We start from the raw sequence: 19,077 nt of genomic DNA on the forward strand, positions 1-19,077 counted from the left end.
GGTGCTGGTGATTTTGGTGTGTTGATGTTGGTATTGTTGGTGGTGATTGGTGATGGTGGTGCTGGTGACTTTGGTGTGTTGATGTTGGTATTGGTGGTGGTGATTGGTGATGGTGGTGCTGGTGACTTTGGTGTGTTGATGTTGGTATTGTTGGTGATGACGATGGTTCATGGTGGTGCTGGTGAGCCCCCATCTTTCTCACTGGATGCCTTTGAAGCAAAGGCCTCATGGGAACACTGAATAGCGTGTACCTCGCATGTGGTTGGGATTTCTCCTAGGAAACTGCTGTGGTGGTATTTAGAGCCTGCTGTGGTGAGTGAGAGGGAACAATGGGGAACTGCAGGGAAATGAGTGTTTCCCGATGTCAAATGTGATGGAGCTATAAAAGTTAAAAATGAAACAAATAATGGGAAGGTGGTCAATTTTCTGTTCAGTGTTTTAAAGAAAAACACCGAGCGGATCCTGTGTGTTGAGCCTGGTGGTGGACACGCTGCTGTGTGCATATTCTGAGATGGAGCCTCTGCCTTTATTCCCTTCTGCTTTTGTCCTGTTAAGCAGCAGCTCTATAAGCAGCAAATAGGTTTTTATAGCCTTTTGCTAAGTATTTCTCATCTCTTCCTAAGTATTTCTACCACGGTGCAAAAGCAATTTTATTATGTGAGGCTGTATTTTTATAGTCAATTGAAATGACTATTAAAATATAACACTGCAGTCAGGCTTGCAGGCGCTTCACTGGAGAAGCACTGCCCTTGCAAAATGGGGCAGCCTTGTCCCGGAAATGGAAGCCTGCTTGGGAGCCGGAGCCAGACTCACAGGCCTGAGATGTGTATCCTGCACTTAACTTTTACTTGCTTATATTTTAAATTATGATAAAAGATGCATGCCACAAAACTGATGATTTTTAGCCATCTCTAGCTGTCCAGTTTAGTGGCCTTAGGTCCATTCACATTGTTATGCAACCATCACCTCTATCCATCTCCAGAACTTCTCCGTCTTCCCAAACTGAAACTTTGTACCCATGAAGCTGTGGCTCCCCTCCACCACTAGCGCCTGGAAACCAGTGTTCTGCCATCTCTCTGAGTGTGTCTCCTCTGGTATGGCATATAAATGGGATCATAGAATATCTGTCCTTTTGTGACTGACTTATTTCCTGGGCTTCCCTGGTGGCTCAGACAGCAAAGAATCTGCCTGCAGTGCAGGAGACCCAGGTTCCATCCCTGGTTGGGGAGATTCCCCTGGAGGAGGGCATGGCAACCTACTCCAGTATTCTTGCCTGAAAAATCCCACGGACGGAGGAGCCTGGCGGGCTATAGTCCATGGGGTCGCAAAGAGTTGGGACATGACTGAGCATGCACGCACATTTATTTCACTTAGCATGATGTCCTCAGGGTTCATTCTTCTTGTCTCCGGTATCAGAATTCCCTTCCTTTTTAAGGCTGAATCATATTCCGTTGTATGGATGGACCACATTTTGCTTATCTGTTCATCCATTGATGGACAGTTGAGTTTCTTCGACCTCCTGTCTGTTGTGGATAACACTGCTGTGAACACAGCGATACAAACACCTGTTCAAGTCCCTGTTTCAGTACTTTTGGATGTGTACTCAGAAGTGGAGTTGTTGGGTCAGATATTCAGTTCAGCTCACACAGGCGTGTCTGACTCTTTGTGACCCTATGGACTGCAGCACGCCAGGCCTCCCTGTCCATCACCAACTCCTGGAGTTTGCTCAAACACATGTGCATTGAGTCGGTGATGCCATCCAACCATCTCATCCTCTGTCGTCCCCTTCTCCTCCCACCTTCTGTCTTTCCCAGCATCAGGGTCTTTATGGGTCAGATATTAGTCACATTTGATTTTCTGAGGAACCACCAAACCTTCCCATGGGAACTGCACCATTTTACATTCCCAACAGCAGTGCTCGGGGGGTCCAGTTACTCCACATCCTCACTAACACTTGTTATTTTAAAAAAGCTGATAGCCAGGACTTCCCTGGTGGTCCAGTGGTTAAGAATCTTAGCTTCTACTGCAGGGGGGCACAGGTTCAATGCCCGGTCGGGAAACTAAGATTCCTCATGTTACGAGATGAGGCCAAAAAAAAAAAAAAGATGCTAGCCATTCTAATTGTCTTGAAAATTTTAGTTATTTCACACTTGTATTTGCACTGGGCCCTGAGAAGTGTGTAGCCGGTTTTGCTGGGAGGGCACACTGCCTCACTGTGGACTCACAGTCGTGATCACGAGAGAGAGGGTCTCATCAGGCCTGGGCTTAGCAGCCTGGTGGGAGGGATGGAGGCTCGTTACTCTCTGGGCCTAAAGGCAGCTCCTGGCCGGCCAGAGCCCTTGGAGAAGTGAACAGGCGGGCAGGGGACACCCTCCCAGCTTGCGCGGGTTTGTTTACTGCCTCATCTTGGATCTGCATTCCTGCCTGTGTGTCCCCATCACGTGAGATCTGTGATTGCTTCCTGGGGTCTGCTTTGGGAAGGGTAACCCAGCTGCAAGCACCCTCTCCGTGACCAGGCTTCCTGCTTCCTGTCTGCACACTATCTGTGGAAGGCAGATTTATCAAGCGATTAACTAAGGAAACATTTGTCTTGGGTCCTTGGGGGACTTTGACCTCACGCTTGATGGCTTTGGCGGGAGGAAGGGCTTTGGATCAGACTCTCCCACATGCCCAAGAAAACAGACACGACAGGCTGGTGGCCCGGGTCTGGCCATCTCAGGACCCTGGGCTCCCTCCTTTGAGGCAGGGCTCAGACACGTTCCACTCCAGACTCTTCTTGAAGGGTCCTGGAAAGGTGGACCAGTGATGGGCCGGGTTGCCTGGGCAGCATCTTTTCCATACCCAGAGCCAAGCGAGATGTGTGCAGTCTTGACGCCTCTCAGAACCCATCCAGGGCAGGTGGTTTGCTAATGGGGCTGAGTGTGCGGGTGCCCTGGGCAGGATCACTGGCACCATTTGTCCAAGTGAAACTGTGCTTATTCTGGGCGTACGGTCAGCCGTCCGGGACATACCTCCCTGGTGAGACTGTCGGAACTGAGATGTTAGAATTTGTCTCTGCTATTTAAGACCCCGATCTGGTCTTGAGTTTTCTAATGGGAAATAGATGCAAATAAAACTGCAGTGTTTTCCAGTAGATTCAGGATTCAAGTAATAGTTTTGCTGTCTTGAAACTCTGTATTGATCTGTGATGTGATTCATCCAGTCCTGGTGTCACTCTCGGTGCCAGGCAGGCAGGGAGGTGGATGGAAAGATGCTGGGCAGGTGTGGCAGGAGTCTGGGAGCGGGGAGGTAAAGGATAAGCTACTGCAGGGTCTTGTAGAAGAGCTGCTCGTGGACTGGGAGCTGGAGGGGCCCTTCTGCAGGCCCTACGTGATGAGCATTTATTGGGTTCCATTTATGGGTGCCTGTTTCATGAGGAGCATGTCGTCCAGTGGGTAGCAGATGGGCAGTTTTCTGACAACGCTTCATCAGTGTGGGCAGAGGGCGCTGTTGTGCTCCTATGAGGGTTGCTTACCCTTTCTTTGGGTGGAAAGTGGTGGGCAAGGTTTCCTTACACGTGTTGGATGACCTGGAGGAGCAAGCCTCCAGGTGAAGAAGGGGAATAAAGAGCATCCCAGACAGAAGTAGGCTTTGGGACAAAGTCCTGGAGTGGGGTGGGGACTACCCTACCCTATATAGAGTAAATCCTGAAGGAAATTGACCCTGAATAATCATTGGAAGGGCTGATGCTAAAGCTGAAGCTCCAAGATTTGGCAACCTGATGCGAAGAGGTGACTCACTGGAAAAGACCCTGATGCTGGGAAAGATTGAGCGCAGGAGGAGAAGGGGGCGGCGGAGGATGAGATGGTTAGATAGCATTACCGACTCAGTTGACATGAGTTTGAGCAAACTCTGGGAGATAGTGGAGGACAGAGGAGCCTAGTTGCTGCAGTTCATGGAGTTGCAAAGAGTCGGGAATGACTTAATGACTAAACAACAGCAACAGCTATATATATATATGTATGTATGTGTTTTTTGCCATGAAGTGAAACAAATTAGCATCATTCTGCAGTGCTCCCATTGTCTTTCCCTTTACTCATCACCATTAATATTAGGTTGGATGATTTGGAAAGAAGAGTAGAAAGCATTACCCCATTCTATAGAACAACTCAAGGTTTAAGGCCTGTAAGAGAAACTGGGGCTTGTGACAAAGAGACCTTATTGTTGAGAATCACAGATAGATAGGCCCAAGCCCAATTCTTTCACCTCTCTCCTTTCCTTCAGAGGTATCCTTAGTGGTGGGGAGCTGGCTCATTTCTGCCTCCTCAAGTCCCCAGTCCTGTGTGTGTTTTCAGTGCGTGCTTTAGGTGGAACCAGTCTGACCAGTTGGAGAAGGCAATGGCACCCCACTCTAGCACTCTTGCCTGGAAAATCCCATGGATGGAGGAGCCTGGTGGGCTGCAGTCCATGGGGTCGCTAAGAGTTGGACACGACTGAGTGACTTCCCTTTCACTTTTCACTTTCATGCATTGGAGAAGGAAATGAACCCACTCCAGTGTTCTTGCTGGAGAATCCCAGGGACTGGGGAGCCTGGTGGGCTGCTGTCTCTGGGGTCGCACAGAGTCGGACACGACTGAAGCGAGTTAGCAGCAGCAGCAGCAGCAGTAGTCTGACCGGTGATGGGGAGTTGTGAGTCCTGACCAGGTCCGTGGCAGAGATGGTGAGCCTTAGAGGGTTCCCAGCTGCCGGTCTTCCTCCTGAGGGTTCTCACTGGGACCAGCCGCCCCTGGGTGTCCAGTCCCCTGGACGCATGTCCTGCGTGATAGGTGGGTGTGCAGTGCCATCTGTGGGAGACCTCCAGGGACTGGCCGTTCTGGGGTTTGCCCAGTCCTCTGGGGTGAGGTCACTGTAAAGTGTCCATGGCTGCGGTGGGAGCTGGGGAAGGGGTAGGAGCCGGGTCGTTTCACTGGCATATTATTTCCCCAAACTGCAATCACCTTTCTGCCTGAAGAAGGATGATTAAAGAGATTAGATCTCGCCTCGTATCTCTTCTCTGCATCTCTCTGTCGCTGAGCAAAATTGAATGCAGAAATAGATAATTTTCAGGTCAGCTCAGTCTTTCTGATTTGTGGGTGGATTTGCAAAGACCGTCCATAATGAAGTCAGTGGTTTTCTCTCCTGGCACTGACTTTATGAAAGACAAAAGTGTCGAAAAGTGGACTCATTTTTCCTGTCACAGAAAAGCAATAAAGCCAGACCCATGCACAGCCCAGCCTATTTCCTAAGACAACCTGCATGTTTGGGGCACTGCAACCCTCTGAATGAGATGGAAATGAGATAGTGGCTGCCTAGTTGTGGATAAGGCATACAAGGATACTTTATTCTAATGAAAGATATTAAAATGTCTTAGAATTGTGTCTGTCACTTCAGTGAGAATGTGATAGAAGACTCTTTTATGTATTTCTTTTCACAATCTTATCTTGACCATCCTGCACACCTGTTTCCATCCAAAAGGCAGAAAGAAATAATGAATCACCAAAGACAATTCCCTTTATCTCGCTAGGTCCTTGCCCACCACTTTAATTATTTAGATGAGTTCCTTGAGTCTGATATTCAAACACTGCATGAAGTCTTGCTGCAGGGAACTTTATTGGCAGGGAAACAGGATCTATTCCTATAAAAGAAAGATACTAACCCCAAAGAAGTAAGTTCATGATTTTGAAAGTGATATCTGTTTTAGAAACATAGGTTCTATCAGACCATACTCACGAATGCAGTTGGAGGTATTTTTGGACCTTGAGCTCATCACCCCTCGTTTTCCTTTATTTCTCTTTCTGGTTTGAACCTCGTGTTTTTGAACCAGGTCAGGGAAGCTGCGACGCCCACTGGGAGTTTGCTTCCTCGCTCACAGAAATGAGAGATGCTGGGTCCTCGTTCACTTGGCCAGTCTTTGTTTCTCTTCACGTCATCTTTTTTTAATATTATAAAATAGACATAAGTTTACCGTCTTTAGTTGTACAGTACGTGGCATTAAGCCCAGTCACACGGTTGTGCAGGCATCAGCCTGTCCATCTCCAGAACGCTTTCATCTTCCCCAGCTGAAACTCTTTGACCCATTAAACACTCACTTCCTTTCCCCTCCACCTCAGCTCTTGGCAACCACCATTCTACTTTCTGTCTCTCTGAGTTTTAACAATTCTAGGGACATCACAGGAGAAGAATGACCGCATACCTGGTCTTTTGTGTCTGGCTTACTTCCCTTAGCACAATGTCTTCAAGGTATCACGCGTCAGCATGTCTCTCCTTTTTAGGGCTGCGTGATATTCCATTGGCTGTAGAGGCCACATTTTGCTTATCCATTCTTCTGTTGGTGGAGACTTCGGCTGCTTCCACATTTTAGCTACTGTGAATAGTGGCTGCATACATAGCTGTTCAAGTCCCTGCTTTCAGTTTTGTTTTTTTTTTTTGGATTTATACCCAGAAGTGTAATTGTTAGATCACATGGTACTTCTAAGTTCAACGTTTTAAAGAAGCATTTAACTGTTTTACGCAGTGGCTATACCGTTTTACATTCCCATGAGCAATATTATAATTTTTCCATGTCTTTGCCAACACTTTTTATTTTCTATTAAAAAAAAATAGCCATCCTGGTGAATGCAAAGTGATATCTCATTGTAGTTTTTGATTTGATTAGCGATGTTGAGCATCTTTCCCTGTGCTCCTTGGCCCTTTGTGTATCTTTGGAGAAATGTTTATTCTAGTACGTTGACCACTCTTAGATTGTATTGTTTGCTTTTTATGATTGAATTATAGGAATTCCTTATATATTTTGCTTATCAATTCCTTATCAGATGCAGGATTTGTAAGTATTTTTTCTCCCATTCTGTGGGTTGCCTTTTCACTCTTTCGGTGGTTTCCTGGGGGTGCACAAGAGGTTTTAATTTTGATGAAGCCTCCATCTATTTTTCTTTCGCTGCTGTTGCCAGTGCTTTTGGGGTCACATCCAAGAAATACTTGCCTGCTCCAGTACCGTGCAGTTTTGCTCCTGTGTTTTCTTCTAGGAGCTTTGTAGTTGTAGCTTTCATGTTTAGGTTTTCTATCCACTTTTAGTTACTTTTTTATGATTGATTCCTCATCTTTTTGCATACAGGTACACAGTTTCCCCAACACCTTTGTTGAAAACATAGTCTTCTCCCTTGAACGGCTTAGCCATCCCCATCAAAGCAATTTACCCACATATGTGAGAGTTTATTTCTGGGCTCTCTGTTCTATTGCATCAGTCTGTATTTCTGTGTAAACCACACTGTTTTGATTACTGGAGCTTTGTAGTAAGTGTTGAAATCAGGAAGTGTGAAGCTTCCACCTTTATGCTTTGTAAATATTGGTTTGACTGTTTGGGCTGCTGTGGGGTGGATTTTTCTATTTCTGCAAAAAAGTTATTGCAATTTTAATAAGAATTGCACTGAATCTGTAGATCTCTGGGTTGAGCTGCTGTCTTAACAATATGAAGTCTTCCAGTCCGTGAGCGTGAGATGACTCTCCATGCATTTACGTCTTTTAGTTTCTTTCAGCACTGCTCTGTAGTTTCCAGTGTGCAGGTGTTTTGCCTTCTTTGTTAAGTTTGTTCCCAAGTATTTTATTTTACTTTGTATCTTTAAAGAGACCACACTTGTAGCAGCGTCCTTCAGAACAGGCTCTAATATTCTTCCTCCCTCCTTTGCTTTCTTCTGTCCGGATTCCTTTTCCTTCCATCCACGTTAGAGTTTCTCTAGGTGCCAAGTACTGTTAGGTGCTGGGCACAAGGAAAGTCGATGGTGAAGGCACTGCTGTGAGTCATGGTGAATCAGGGCTCTGGGAGGCTCTAACCCTGCCTGAATCGTCTGCCCCCAAATCAGAGAGATGGAAGGACTGGGCTCTGGGTCATAGAAAGTGGCAACTGAGTGGGCGCCAGTCTCTTTTGTGACAACATTTAGGCAACCCAGATCCCAGCTGTGATATAGGGTGGGGGTGGGGAGCTGCTTTCTGCCCAGAGTCAAGTTCAGTGGATATACATAAATGATTTGATTTTTTCTGCAATGGGTCCAGCATGTTCCTTAGAGACCAGGCTGCATAGACTTCCTGGGGCAGCATTGTGTTCTGCCCATCTCTGCAGCATCAGCCCTAGCCCACTGCTGGACTACAGCAGGAGCTGGACAGAGTCTGGGAAACACCGCACATCTCTAGTTGGCATGGACTAGATGACCATGTGATGACTTGTGAAACCAAAGGACAGCAGGCAGCCAGCCTTTTAGAAGGAAGCCCTGCAGGTGCCACAGCCAGGACCTGTGCCCTGTACCCTTAAGGACACGGTCTGCATTTTCCCCAGCCCTAAGAACCAAAAAGATGCGTACTGTTAGAAAAAAAAATTTTTTTTTTTAACCACTGATGGCAGGACAAAGGGAATGAGATCACAAACAGAGCAATTAATTTTCCCAAATTGACTTTCTGAAAGAATTAATTAACTTTTAAATTGCTCCTTGAAATGCTGAAGTCATGTTTCAAGGGGACAGTGTGTGGAAGAGAGAGAGAAGCTCGGAGCTGAGCAGATTTTGAAAAGTGATGTGTGGTCAAGCCCATGTCTTTGGTGCATTAAGGCGGCTTTGAACCCGAGCACTGATGGCTGATTATCTCATTAGATGGAAGAGACCCAAAGCAGAACCCAGAAAGCTAATATTGTGCCTCTCTTTCTTATTGATTGAATCCGTCTCGGGCTTCTGGATCTGTCTGTAGAGGTCAAGATCATTTTGAAGAGGAACACATGATACAATGTTTGCTTTCTCTCTTGTTGCAAACCTCACAAGAAAAAATACTTTGTGGTCTGGTTAAATTCAGTGAATTTTTATTGAGTGCCTGCAAGGCATGGTGTTAGCTACTGTGGGAAATCGAATGATGAGCAAATGTTTACTTCCCCCAAAGAGTTCGGTCTGGCAGAGAAGACAGATAGATAAGTAAGCCTCCCAACATGTGGGCTGTCACAGAGTTTATAGAATGGTTGGGAAGCAAGCAGTTAATTCAGGTGTGCAGGTACTTTCCTTTTTTTTTTAGTTTGGGGGAAAGGTCAGAATCCAGCAAGGGCCCTTGTAGACTAGCGGGGTCTTCAGAGGCGGAGCGGGATGTGACATTCCCAGTGGGAGGAGCAGGCCTGGGGTGGGAGGAGGTGGAGCTGGAGGAGGGTGAGTGGGGGAGAAGAGGATTGGAAAGATGGACTGAAGTCATGTCCCACTGGGCTTTGGATGCTGTGCTGGAGGATTAGCCGTGATTCAGAAAGCCAAGATAAATTGTGTAGTGTTTTGGAGTAAGGAAGGTAACTTTGGTGATGGAGAGAAGAAAAGATTTTATATAGGAAACCTGCTGAAATGTTATTTTTCATCTCAGTGAGAGATGTTGTAGGCTTGGGTCAGGAAGAATGGGGTGGTGGGGACAGTCTGGAAGGGACACCCCAGGGTCTTAGGGCTGCTGTCCATCACTGTGCCTCCTTGAGCAACTCGTGACTCCTCTGGAGGGCTCTGTGTTCTTATCTGTTAAATGGGTGGATGGACTGTAGTGGTTGTTTTTTTTTTTTTCCACCCTAACTAAGACCATGGCATCCGGTCCCATCATTTCATCACAAATAGATGGAAAAGTGGAAACAGTGGCAGATTTTATATATTTTCTTGGGTGATTTCTCCAAAATCACTGTGGATGGTGACTGCAGCCATGAAATTAAAAGATGCTTACTCCTTGGAAGGAAAGCTATGACAAACCTAGACAGCATATTAAAAAGCAGAGGCATAACTATGCTGTCAAAGGTCTACCTAGTCAAAGCTGTGGTTTTTCCAGGAGTCACATATGGATGTTAGAGTTGGACCATAAAGAAAACTGAACGCCGAAGAATTGATGCTTTTTAGTTGTGGTATTGGAGAAGACTCTTGAGAGTTCCTTGGACAGCAAGATCAAACCAGTCAATCCTAAAGGGAATCAACCCTGAATATTCACTGGAAGGACTGATGCTGAAGCTGAAGCTCCAATACCTGGAGCTACCTGATACGAAGAGCTGACTCATTGGAAAAGACCCTGATGCTGGGAAAGATTGAAGGCAGGAAGAGAAGGGGACGACAGAGGATGAGATGGTTGGATGGCGTCACCGAGTCAATGCATGTGATTTTGAGCAAACTTTGGGAGATAAGGAAGGATGGAAGCCTCGCGTGCTGCAGTCCATGGGGTCTCCTAGAGTTGGACACAGCTAAATGGCTGAACCACAATAACAAATGTCAGAATAGTCAAGTAATTCTTTTGTTGTTGTTTTTCCCTGAATAGGATTTACATTTATTTCACTGAATTCTTTTTCTGTACCAGATGAGTTGATCATATGATTGTTTACTATTTACTGTTGTTAACATGGTAAATTAATTGATTAGTTTTGGGATGTTAAACCAGTCTTGCATTTCTGAAATTACCCCAGCTTGGGTTATTCTATGTAAGGAATGTGAAATCCACTAGCCTGATGTTTTAGACTCTGGTGGACTTGAGGAATGCCTGGACATGTTTGCCTGTCATGGATCCAGGCTGGATGTTGGAATTTTCAGGGAGCCATCAGGAGGGCAAGGCTCAGAGAGGGCTGGAGTTGAGGAAGAGACCCTGCAGCTTTGGCATTCTGGCCCCTCATCCAGGCGGGCCTCTGGCTGCTCAGCTGCTATAAACCCTGATGAGGGAAATGGGGAAAATTCTAGCTCCATCTCCTAGGACTGTTGGGAGAATTGAATTAGCTGAACATGTGATGCTCTTGGGCTTCCCAGGTGGCTCAGGGAAGCTGTTAGCCCACTGGCTGCTGCTGCTGCTGCTGCTAAGTCACTTCAGTCGTGTCCGAATCTGTGTGACCCCATAGACGGCAGTCTACCAGGCTCCCCCATCTCTGGGATTCTCCAGGCAAGAACACTGGAGTGGATTGCCATTTCCTTCTCCAATGCATGAAAGTGAAAAGTGAAAGGGAAGTCACTCAGTCGTATCCGACTCTTAGCGACCCCATGGACTGCAGCCCACCAGGCTCCTTCGTTCATAGGATTTTCCAGGCAAGAGTGCTGGAGTGGGGTGCCATCGCCTTCTCCGAGCCCACTGGCTAGCCCAGAGAGTATACTCACTGTCATTACCATCATCGCCCTCACTACCATCACCATCATCACCATCTTCATCTGCCGTGTCGTCACCATCAGTGTTATTAAAAGTCTCAATGTGAATAGAAGCCCTCCTCTCTGATTAATGCACCACAGCTCTTTCCTTCTGTTCCCAGGCAGCCTTTTTTCAAGTTGATCAGGAGACTGAGCAGAGGAGATGGCTTTGGCTTTTCAACATCTCTGATGCATTTAAGCTGTGTGGAGCGTGGACCAGGGTGCTCAGTTTTTATTTTGGAAAAGATCCATGTGCTTCCTCACTCTGGGCTGCTGCTGGTTCTTTGAGAGAAAAAAGCAAAAACAAAAACAAAATCCCTCCCCTTCCCCCAAAGAAAACAAACCTGTGTCCTCCTGAGAAAGGAGCTTCGACTTGGGTTCATCTCCACTTCCTTTTCCCATTTTACTTTTCACACAAATAACAAGTTAAACTGCTATGCTGGACTCTGTGGTCCAGGATTGAGAAATTCACGTGAAGGTCCATTTATACCCAGCGACACCTGTCTCAAGTCAGGCTATTAAAAAAGCTAAATGGCTTTGAGGAGGAGGAATCGATTAAGCGCCCACCTACCAGCCAGAGGGAGGTGATGGCCGCTCTCTCCGAAGCTGTGAATGGAGGCGCGATGACCCTGCTCTCTTGTGAGGGTTCCCGCATCTTAACAGACAAGAGAGATAAAGAAGACAAACGGCAGAAAGGCCACCGTCCCTGTGCTTGTGTTGCGTAAAGACATTTGAAAACCCAGATGCCATCCATCACCAGTATCCTTCGTAAAGAAGAAGATGCCTCTGGGTCTGGTCTTTCTCGTCTCGGCTCCTACCCGCCACTTCCCAAAAGAGGGGCAGATTTGAAAGGTGAAGTGATCAGAGTAGTGCATAGTCTTTTACACTGAAGACCTTTGGGTTTATTTAAGAAAAAATTCACTGCATTGTGCTTTTTTTCTATCACCCAGGAATTGGGGACCCTCAGCTCTCAGACTTGTCAGCTTCAGATGCTTGCTCTTGGGGCCCCTGCTCAGCAGTGAATGAATCAAGCACAAAAGACCTCCCTTAAATCGTTTTCCACATATCTCCTTGGATAGGTTCCCTCTTGCTGCTGTAACAAATTACAACCTTAGGGGTCTAAAACATCACAGATGTATAACCTATAGTTCTGGGCAGTCAAAAGTCCTAGGATCAGGGTTTCAGCAGGCAAGCCTGTGTTCCTCCCGGCAGCTCCAGGAGGGGCCTTTCCTCGCCTTCTCCCGTTTCTAGAGGCGCCAGCGTTCCTTGCTTCGCGCCCCTGCCTCACTCCACTTGGACCTGTGCTTCCGTGATCACGTCTCGGTGTGATGCGCTGGTCTCCCTCTCATGGGGCCTTGTGATTTCCCTGGGCCCCCCGTCTCTAGATCTCTGAGCGCATCTCACTGGCCACGGGCCCCTTTGCCTTACAGGGCTCTGGATTCAGACCTGACCATCTCTGGGGCCATCGTTCTGTCTACCACACTTTCCCCACCCTCCTCCTTCCTTGTTCAACACCGTATCAATGCCTTTAACGTGGTATTCTTGAGGCTGTGGGCGGGGCGGCCAGTGTTGTGGCCCAGGCTCTGCTGTGTCATTTGAGGCCACATGGCATAAGCCCTTTGAGGCCCCCTTCCCCTTCATCTGTGAAATCGTGGGTCTTTAAGGCCCATTTCATAGTCAGGAAGATCCCCTGGAGGAGGAAATGGCAACCCTCTCCAGTATTCTTGCCTGGAAGATCCCATGGACAGAGGAGCCTGGTGGGCTGCAGTTCATGGGCTCACAAAGAGCTGGGCATGACTGAGTGACTCACACTGTCACAGTTAAATGTGGCAATGGCGCTGCCCTTTGTTTTTACGGTTGTGGATCAGTTGAGTTTATTTCTTTAAATCCCCACTGTGCGTGCATGCTCAGTCATGTCTGACTCTTTGTGACCCTGTGGATTGTAGCCCACCGGGCTCCTCTGTCCATGGGATTTTCCAGGCAAGAATACTGAGTATTTTATAAATATTATTTATAAATATTTTATTTAATTTTTTAGTATATATTTATTTGCGTGCACCAGGTCTTAGTTGTGACATGTATAGTTCCCTGACCAGGGATTGAACCCGGGACCCCTGCATTGGGAACTCAGAATCTTAGCCACAAGACCACCAGAGGAGTCTCAGAATTGTTTCTATTCTTGTATGAGCTTTTCACAACTGCCTTTCTGCCTGCTTCAGAGATGGAGAGGCCACTACTTAAAGGTTATTGTGTGTGGGCCTTACAGATTCACAGGGACCTGAATGTATTTACAGTGGACGTGTTCATTTTCTTTTATTTGTATTGTTTTTGATGTGTTTATTTTTTTTCTGCATCGGTAATAGAATAGGCGTGCTGGCAGGGATGCTGTTAAGAATGGTGATAAATGCATTTATGGTTTCTAGAGGCTTCGGAAGTGGTTTTTCGGGGCTGGGAGAGGCCGGCATATGTTCTGAGCTTCCTTTCTCTAATGCAGTTATTTCTTGTTAAAAGATTCACCATAAAATGCTAAATAAACTTAATAACTTCCAATAACCATTAATGTCAGTTGAGGCCATTTAAATTTTATGAATTTGGGTGGAAATATGGGAAAATACCTGGGAAGACAGAATTTTCTACATATGTATGGTTACTGATGTTTTGTGTTCGTGTGATAATCTGCTCATTTTGGCTTTTTAAAAAAGGATTCTGATAGTAAGAGAAGTCTTCATAGCAGTGAAAACAAAATACCCCCAAACACAATAAGAGGTTTTACAATTTGCTGAGTGTTTACAGCTTCCCTAGTGGCTCAGATGGTGAAGAATCTGCCTGCAATGCAGGGGATACAGGTTTGATCCTTGGGTTGGGAAGATTCCCTGGAAAAGGAGATCGTACCGCACTGTAGTATTTTTGCTTGGAGAATCCCATGGACAGGGGAGCCTCATGGGCTACAGTCTGTGAGGTTGCAAAGAGTCAGACACGACTGAGCGACTAAGCATGATTGTTTGCTGGGGGCAACCCATTGCATCAAATCAACAGAGCCGTTGGCAGCATTATTTTCTTTAGGACACTAAGTACTCATGCCCTCCAGTGAGGTAGAAATCCGTCTCCTTATTTTACAGCCGGGGAAGCTGAGGAGGGAGAGGTGGATCATTTGCTGGAGGCCACTCAGATCTGCACGGCTAGAGGTGGTACCCTGCCTAGTCTCTCTGCTTCCAGAGACCACAAACACATTCAGTAGCTTGGTTATGGAGCTGCGACAGGAAGTGTGTTGTGGTGCTGGGTGTTTTTGCAGAAAGGGGTTGAAAGCCAACACATACTTGGAGTTGGCCCTCTGGAAGAGGGGGCATTGCTGGGAAGACCCCGTTCGTGGGGGAAGAATAAGGAGGGACACACAAGGCCGGGCAGATTCTTTCTTCCAGGGAGAAATAGGGATAGGGACCAGGAGTGTATGGTTGGGAGGAAGGTCAGGTGGTCGGTCAGCAGGAGGGCCCCTCCATGCTTGCATGAGAAGTTTGCACGTCATGTGATCAGGGAGAATTCCAGCAATGGACCTGAACAGTCCTGTAAAGGGCAGTCTATGCAGCAGGGTGTTCAGGATGGATGGGTGAGAGTTTGATCCTGCTCGAGGAAATGTTTTGATGAGTTTTATTTACCTCAAGTCTGAAAAATCTTTTAAGGTAGGGTCCATTGGGAAGGAATAACATCACTGTAATTTTTTAAATTGAGAGTGGGCTGATTGAATATTTGGGAGTCGTAAATATCCTTTTTTCACTGTGATATTTCCCTTTATCTCCATTCTTGAGCAAAAGCATGGCCTGAATTTAATGGAATGACTTTTGCATGCTCAGCTAGGAGGAACAGAACTGCTTTATGTCAGATAAATGTTTGGGATTTCAGACATGTGTTGTGTATTGTCAGTTTGAAGGATTTCTTAACATAAGACATATTTTTGCCTCTTTGATTATAATTTTTTTTGACTTAATAGCAACTTTGCTATATGATACTTTTAAAATCAATTTGATTTTCAAGGAATTCTCAGTCCGTGTGTCATTGACTCATAGACAGGAAAAAGTCGTCTAGTAGAAAAGTCTCTTAATGGAAATATATGATAGTATATGAAGTGATAACTGAAACATTGTTGACAATAGCTTCAGTTTTCTTCCTATTATAAATGTTATTCCTCTGTGAAAAGAAATGAGGTTTTTATCCATGGAATAATGTGCGTGCACCTTGAAAACATTGTACTAAGTAGAAGAAGCCACAGGCTTCCCTGGCAGCTCAGCTGGTAAAGAATCCACCTGCAATGCAGGAGACCCCGATTTGATTCCTGGGTCAGGAAGATCCCCTGGAGAAGGGAAAGGCTACCCACTCCTGTATTCTTGGGCTTGCCTGGTGGCTCAGATGGTAAAGAATCTGCCTGCAATGCGGAAGACCTGAGTTCGATCCCTGGGTTGGGAAGATCTGGGAAGAGCATGGCAACCCGCTCCAGTATTCCTGCCTGAATCCCTGTGGACAGAGGAGCCTGGCGGGCTGTGGTCCATGGGGTCTCGAGGAGCTGGACATGACTGAGTGACTAAGCACAGCACAGCACGGAAGACGCCAGACACAAAGGGATAATACTCTATGATTCCATTGGAAGGGTGGCTGGAGTAACCAGATTCATAGAGACAGAAAGCAGGCTACAGCTTATCAGGGGCTGACGGGGGAGGGGTGAAGAACTATTGCTTCATGGTTAGAGGGCTTCTGTTTGGAGTGATGAAAAAGTTCTGGAAATTGATAGTGGTAATGGAGCTCAACATTATGAATGTAGCGTCACTGAAGTGTACACTTAAAAATGATTAAAAAGGCAAATTTCACTTCATTTTTACCACAATAAACCACTTGTGGTTGTCTGGTGTTATAAGTGGTTATGAATTTCTTCTACTTAAACTGAGGACCCTTGAAAGAAAAGGCTCCTTTTGTGGATATCAGAGAGGATGATCCAGGCAAAGGCAGAGTATTTCAGTCTTAAAAACAGGCAAAAACAAGCCAGTATAATCTCACCTTTACTAATAGCTTCTTTGCTCTTTTCTCTCTGAACAGCTTTTTATAACTATGATGCGCGGGGAGCGGATGAACTTTCTTTACAAATAGGAGACGCCGTGCACATCCTGGAAACGTACGAAGGTGCGTATTTGTTTTGGTGTGTTTCCTTTCACAGTTTTGTGTGATTAGGACACTTTCAGTACCTAACGGGCCAATCATTACCTTGTTAGGAAAGCACTTAACTTCTGGTTTTCTTGCACACTGGATGCTGTGTCAGGAGCGGGCAGTGGTGAGGTTATCTGTTATTGAAGTCATTAAAAAAAAAATTAAGATGAACTTAAAATTAAAGTCCTGTATTTTTAACCTGTAAAGTTTTCTGTTGAAATAGTCATTTTCATTATTTTAACCCACCATTGTTTCCTTTCTTTGCAAATGAATGTATATACATTCTTGACTGTTAATAACTGACTGCTTGAAAAAAGTTTTTTTTTGTTTTTTTTTTAATACATTTAAGGTAGTTTAGTGTCTGGCTTAGTGTTTTGAGGTGTTTGATGTGAATGGTAAGACTTTTTATGTTCTCACTTAGACTTGTTAACAACTTCCTGAGAGGAACCAAAATTATAATGTCTTAAATCCTTTTTAAAAAAATCTGTGACCCCATTTTCTGAGGGGTGAACAGAGATTGTTACCGCCATGTGTGATGTGGTCCAGTGAAGCAGTTGTAATTACCTGATAAATGCCCTTGTCCATGACAGTGGTTTTCCAGTGTCCTTGGTTTTTCAGGTAGTTGGTTTTCATGTTAGTGTTTTGCAAATCATTGAAACGGGACCCCTTTCGTTTTATGCTGTGGTTTATCGCTGCACAGAAAAGAAGCGATGGTGGGCTGGAAGTTTAGATCCCTCACATCTGGGTGTTTTGTGTGATTGTGTTGTAGCACTGGTGGCTGGCTCTATTTCCTGTTGGAAGGGTGACTCCCATGTAACAAAGGAATAAAGAGAACTGATTAAAATTGGTAATTCCCGCAGCAAAATTGCTTTCAGATCGGATTTAGGCTGACCCCTCCTGGGAGGAGGTGGGCTGGAGGAGCGGGGAGAGAAAATTGCAGACATCCCGCAGTAATCACAGATTGAACTTCACACTCAGTCTTCGGAACCCTCTTTGCACAGAAGTGATGCCTCGTTCAGCTTCTGCATCAGGCAAGCTGCAGCTTGCTCTTGTGTTCCTGGAGAAGCAAAAACCCATTAAAACACCCATGTCCATGTCCCTTACTTCCTCATCTGGCTTGGAATTCCATTCCATTTGCACCGTTTACCCTAAAATATGTCCCACTGAGGGTGGAAATCAGCTTCCGTGGCGTATGCTTGTAAGCGGATGTGATGCAGAAATAGACGTGCTCCTTAACCGTGTGAACGAGTAGCTGCCCGTGGGTGCCCTCTGCTTATTGTCAGTTTTTGCAGCTGACAGTTGGATCGCCTTATCTGCCCCCAGTTTATATGGCCAGTGGCTGGAAGGAAACGGAGAAATTAGCTAGAGGTTAAGGATCAAACCTCTCATCTCAGACACTTTTCTGATCTCAAGGGAAGAATGCTCTTACATCTTTTTTTTTTTTATTTCTGCCCCGGGTCAGCTGCATTTGAAATCCTGGTTAATAAACAGTGGACAGTGACGTCATTCCTGAACAGATAGCAATTTCCTGTGCAGCCCCGGGTAGTGGGGACCGTGACTTCTGGTTCTTTGCTTCGTAGGAAGAATGCACTCTTTAAACAAGAGAGTCCTTCGGCAAGTCGGTGATCCTTTTTGTACGTTTAACTTAAACGAAAATGGTGGCAGGCATTGACGTTTTGGCCAACATCATGATAAAGGAGTCTTCAGTGAGCATTTGGTTTCTGGGCTCATCCATCTTCCAAGCGCTGGATACAATATCCCAGTGTTTGTAAAGACCCTGTAATGGAAGACCAATTCCCCTTTGACAACAGCCTTTTTGGTTTTAGTTAGACTCCGATCAGAGAAATGCAGGAGGGGAACGCATTGCTTTTGGGAAACTTGGTGACTTGATCGTTATTGGATTACAGTGGAATAATTGTTTTCCTGCTCTTTGCTCTCATTCTGTTTAAATTTTGTGGATTGTGTTAGCCTGTGGCATTCTCTTCTTCTCAGCCCCTTCCACTTTCTCCCCCTAAGAAAATTTATTTCTGTTGGTCACATTTCATTTCCCTTTTCTTTGTGATCCTGTTCAGGGTAGGATACTGCTGGGATTGCTCCAGAGAATATGATTTCTAGATGATCACTCCTCATATTCAGGTTCAGAGAACACATTTACCTGCAAGTTAGGGTTAATTTGTTCATCTCAGGCTCATGGAGGCTTGGAGCACAGAGCAAAGAAGAAAACTTTGCAGGTCACCGTGGAGGTGGACGGGACTTCGAGGGGTCCTTTTGGATATGTCCAGGGTCAGTCAGACAGGAGAAGTGAACCCAGGTCACCGGTGTTGATAAAGTGACTCTCCAGTGCCCAAGCAGGTGCGGGTCCTGCCACCTGCTTATTTCCAGAAGGATCTCCAAGGGGTGTATGCTGTGCTGAGGGAGACGGCAGTGTTGCACCCAGATTAGGAAAGTGCTCTCGTGATGAAAACACAGCGCTCGAACTTGATTCGGATTTTTCAAAGCGATCATCATCTGTTTTCTTCCACAACACACCTTCATCCCGTTTCCTTCCACGAGCATCTGTCAACGGAAGGTCTTGTGAAGACCGCCTCTGGGTGTCCTGGCGTGGAGGCAACAAAATGGTGGGGTGTTTAAACAATAGGAATGTGTTCTCACACAGTTCTGGGGGCTAAGGGTTCAAGGTCAAGGTGTCGGCAGGGTTGAGAACGCGAGGCTGCCCCACGGGTCT

General features: G+C 46.0%; 1 protein-coding gene across 2 annotated transcripts in view; it reads left to right on the top strand.

Moving 5' to 3' along the window:
* DOCK1 (dedicator of cytokinesis 1) overlaps positions 1-19,077 on the top strand; it is a 568,995-nt gene that overhangs the window by 39,531 nt on the left and 510,387 nt on the right. For both annotated transcript variants that reach the window (XM_069566865.1, XM_069566866.1), the window contains exon 2: positions 16,245-16,328. In XM_069566865.1, coding sequence (XP_069422966.1) covers positions 16,245-16,328 — 84 coding nt within the window. The remainder of the gene's footprint in view (positions 1-16,244; positions 16,329-19,077) is intronic.

The sequence above is a fragment of the Ovis canadensis genome, chromosome 22 (genome assembly GCF_042477335.2).
Source record: "Ovis canadensis isolate MfBH-ARS-UI-01 breed Bighorn chromosome 22, ARS-UI_OviCan_v2, whole genome shotgun sequence".
NCBI classification, from domain to species: domain Eukaryota; kingdom Metazoa; phylum Chordata; class Mammalia; order Artiodactyla; family Bovidae; genus Ovis; species Ovis canadensis.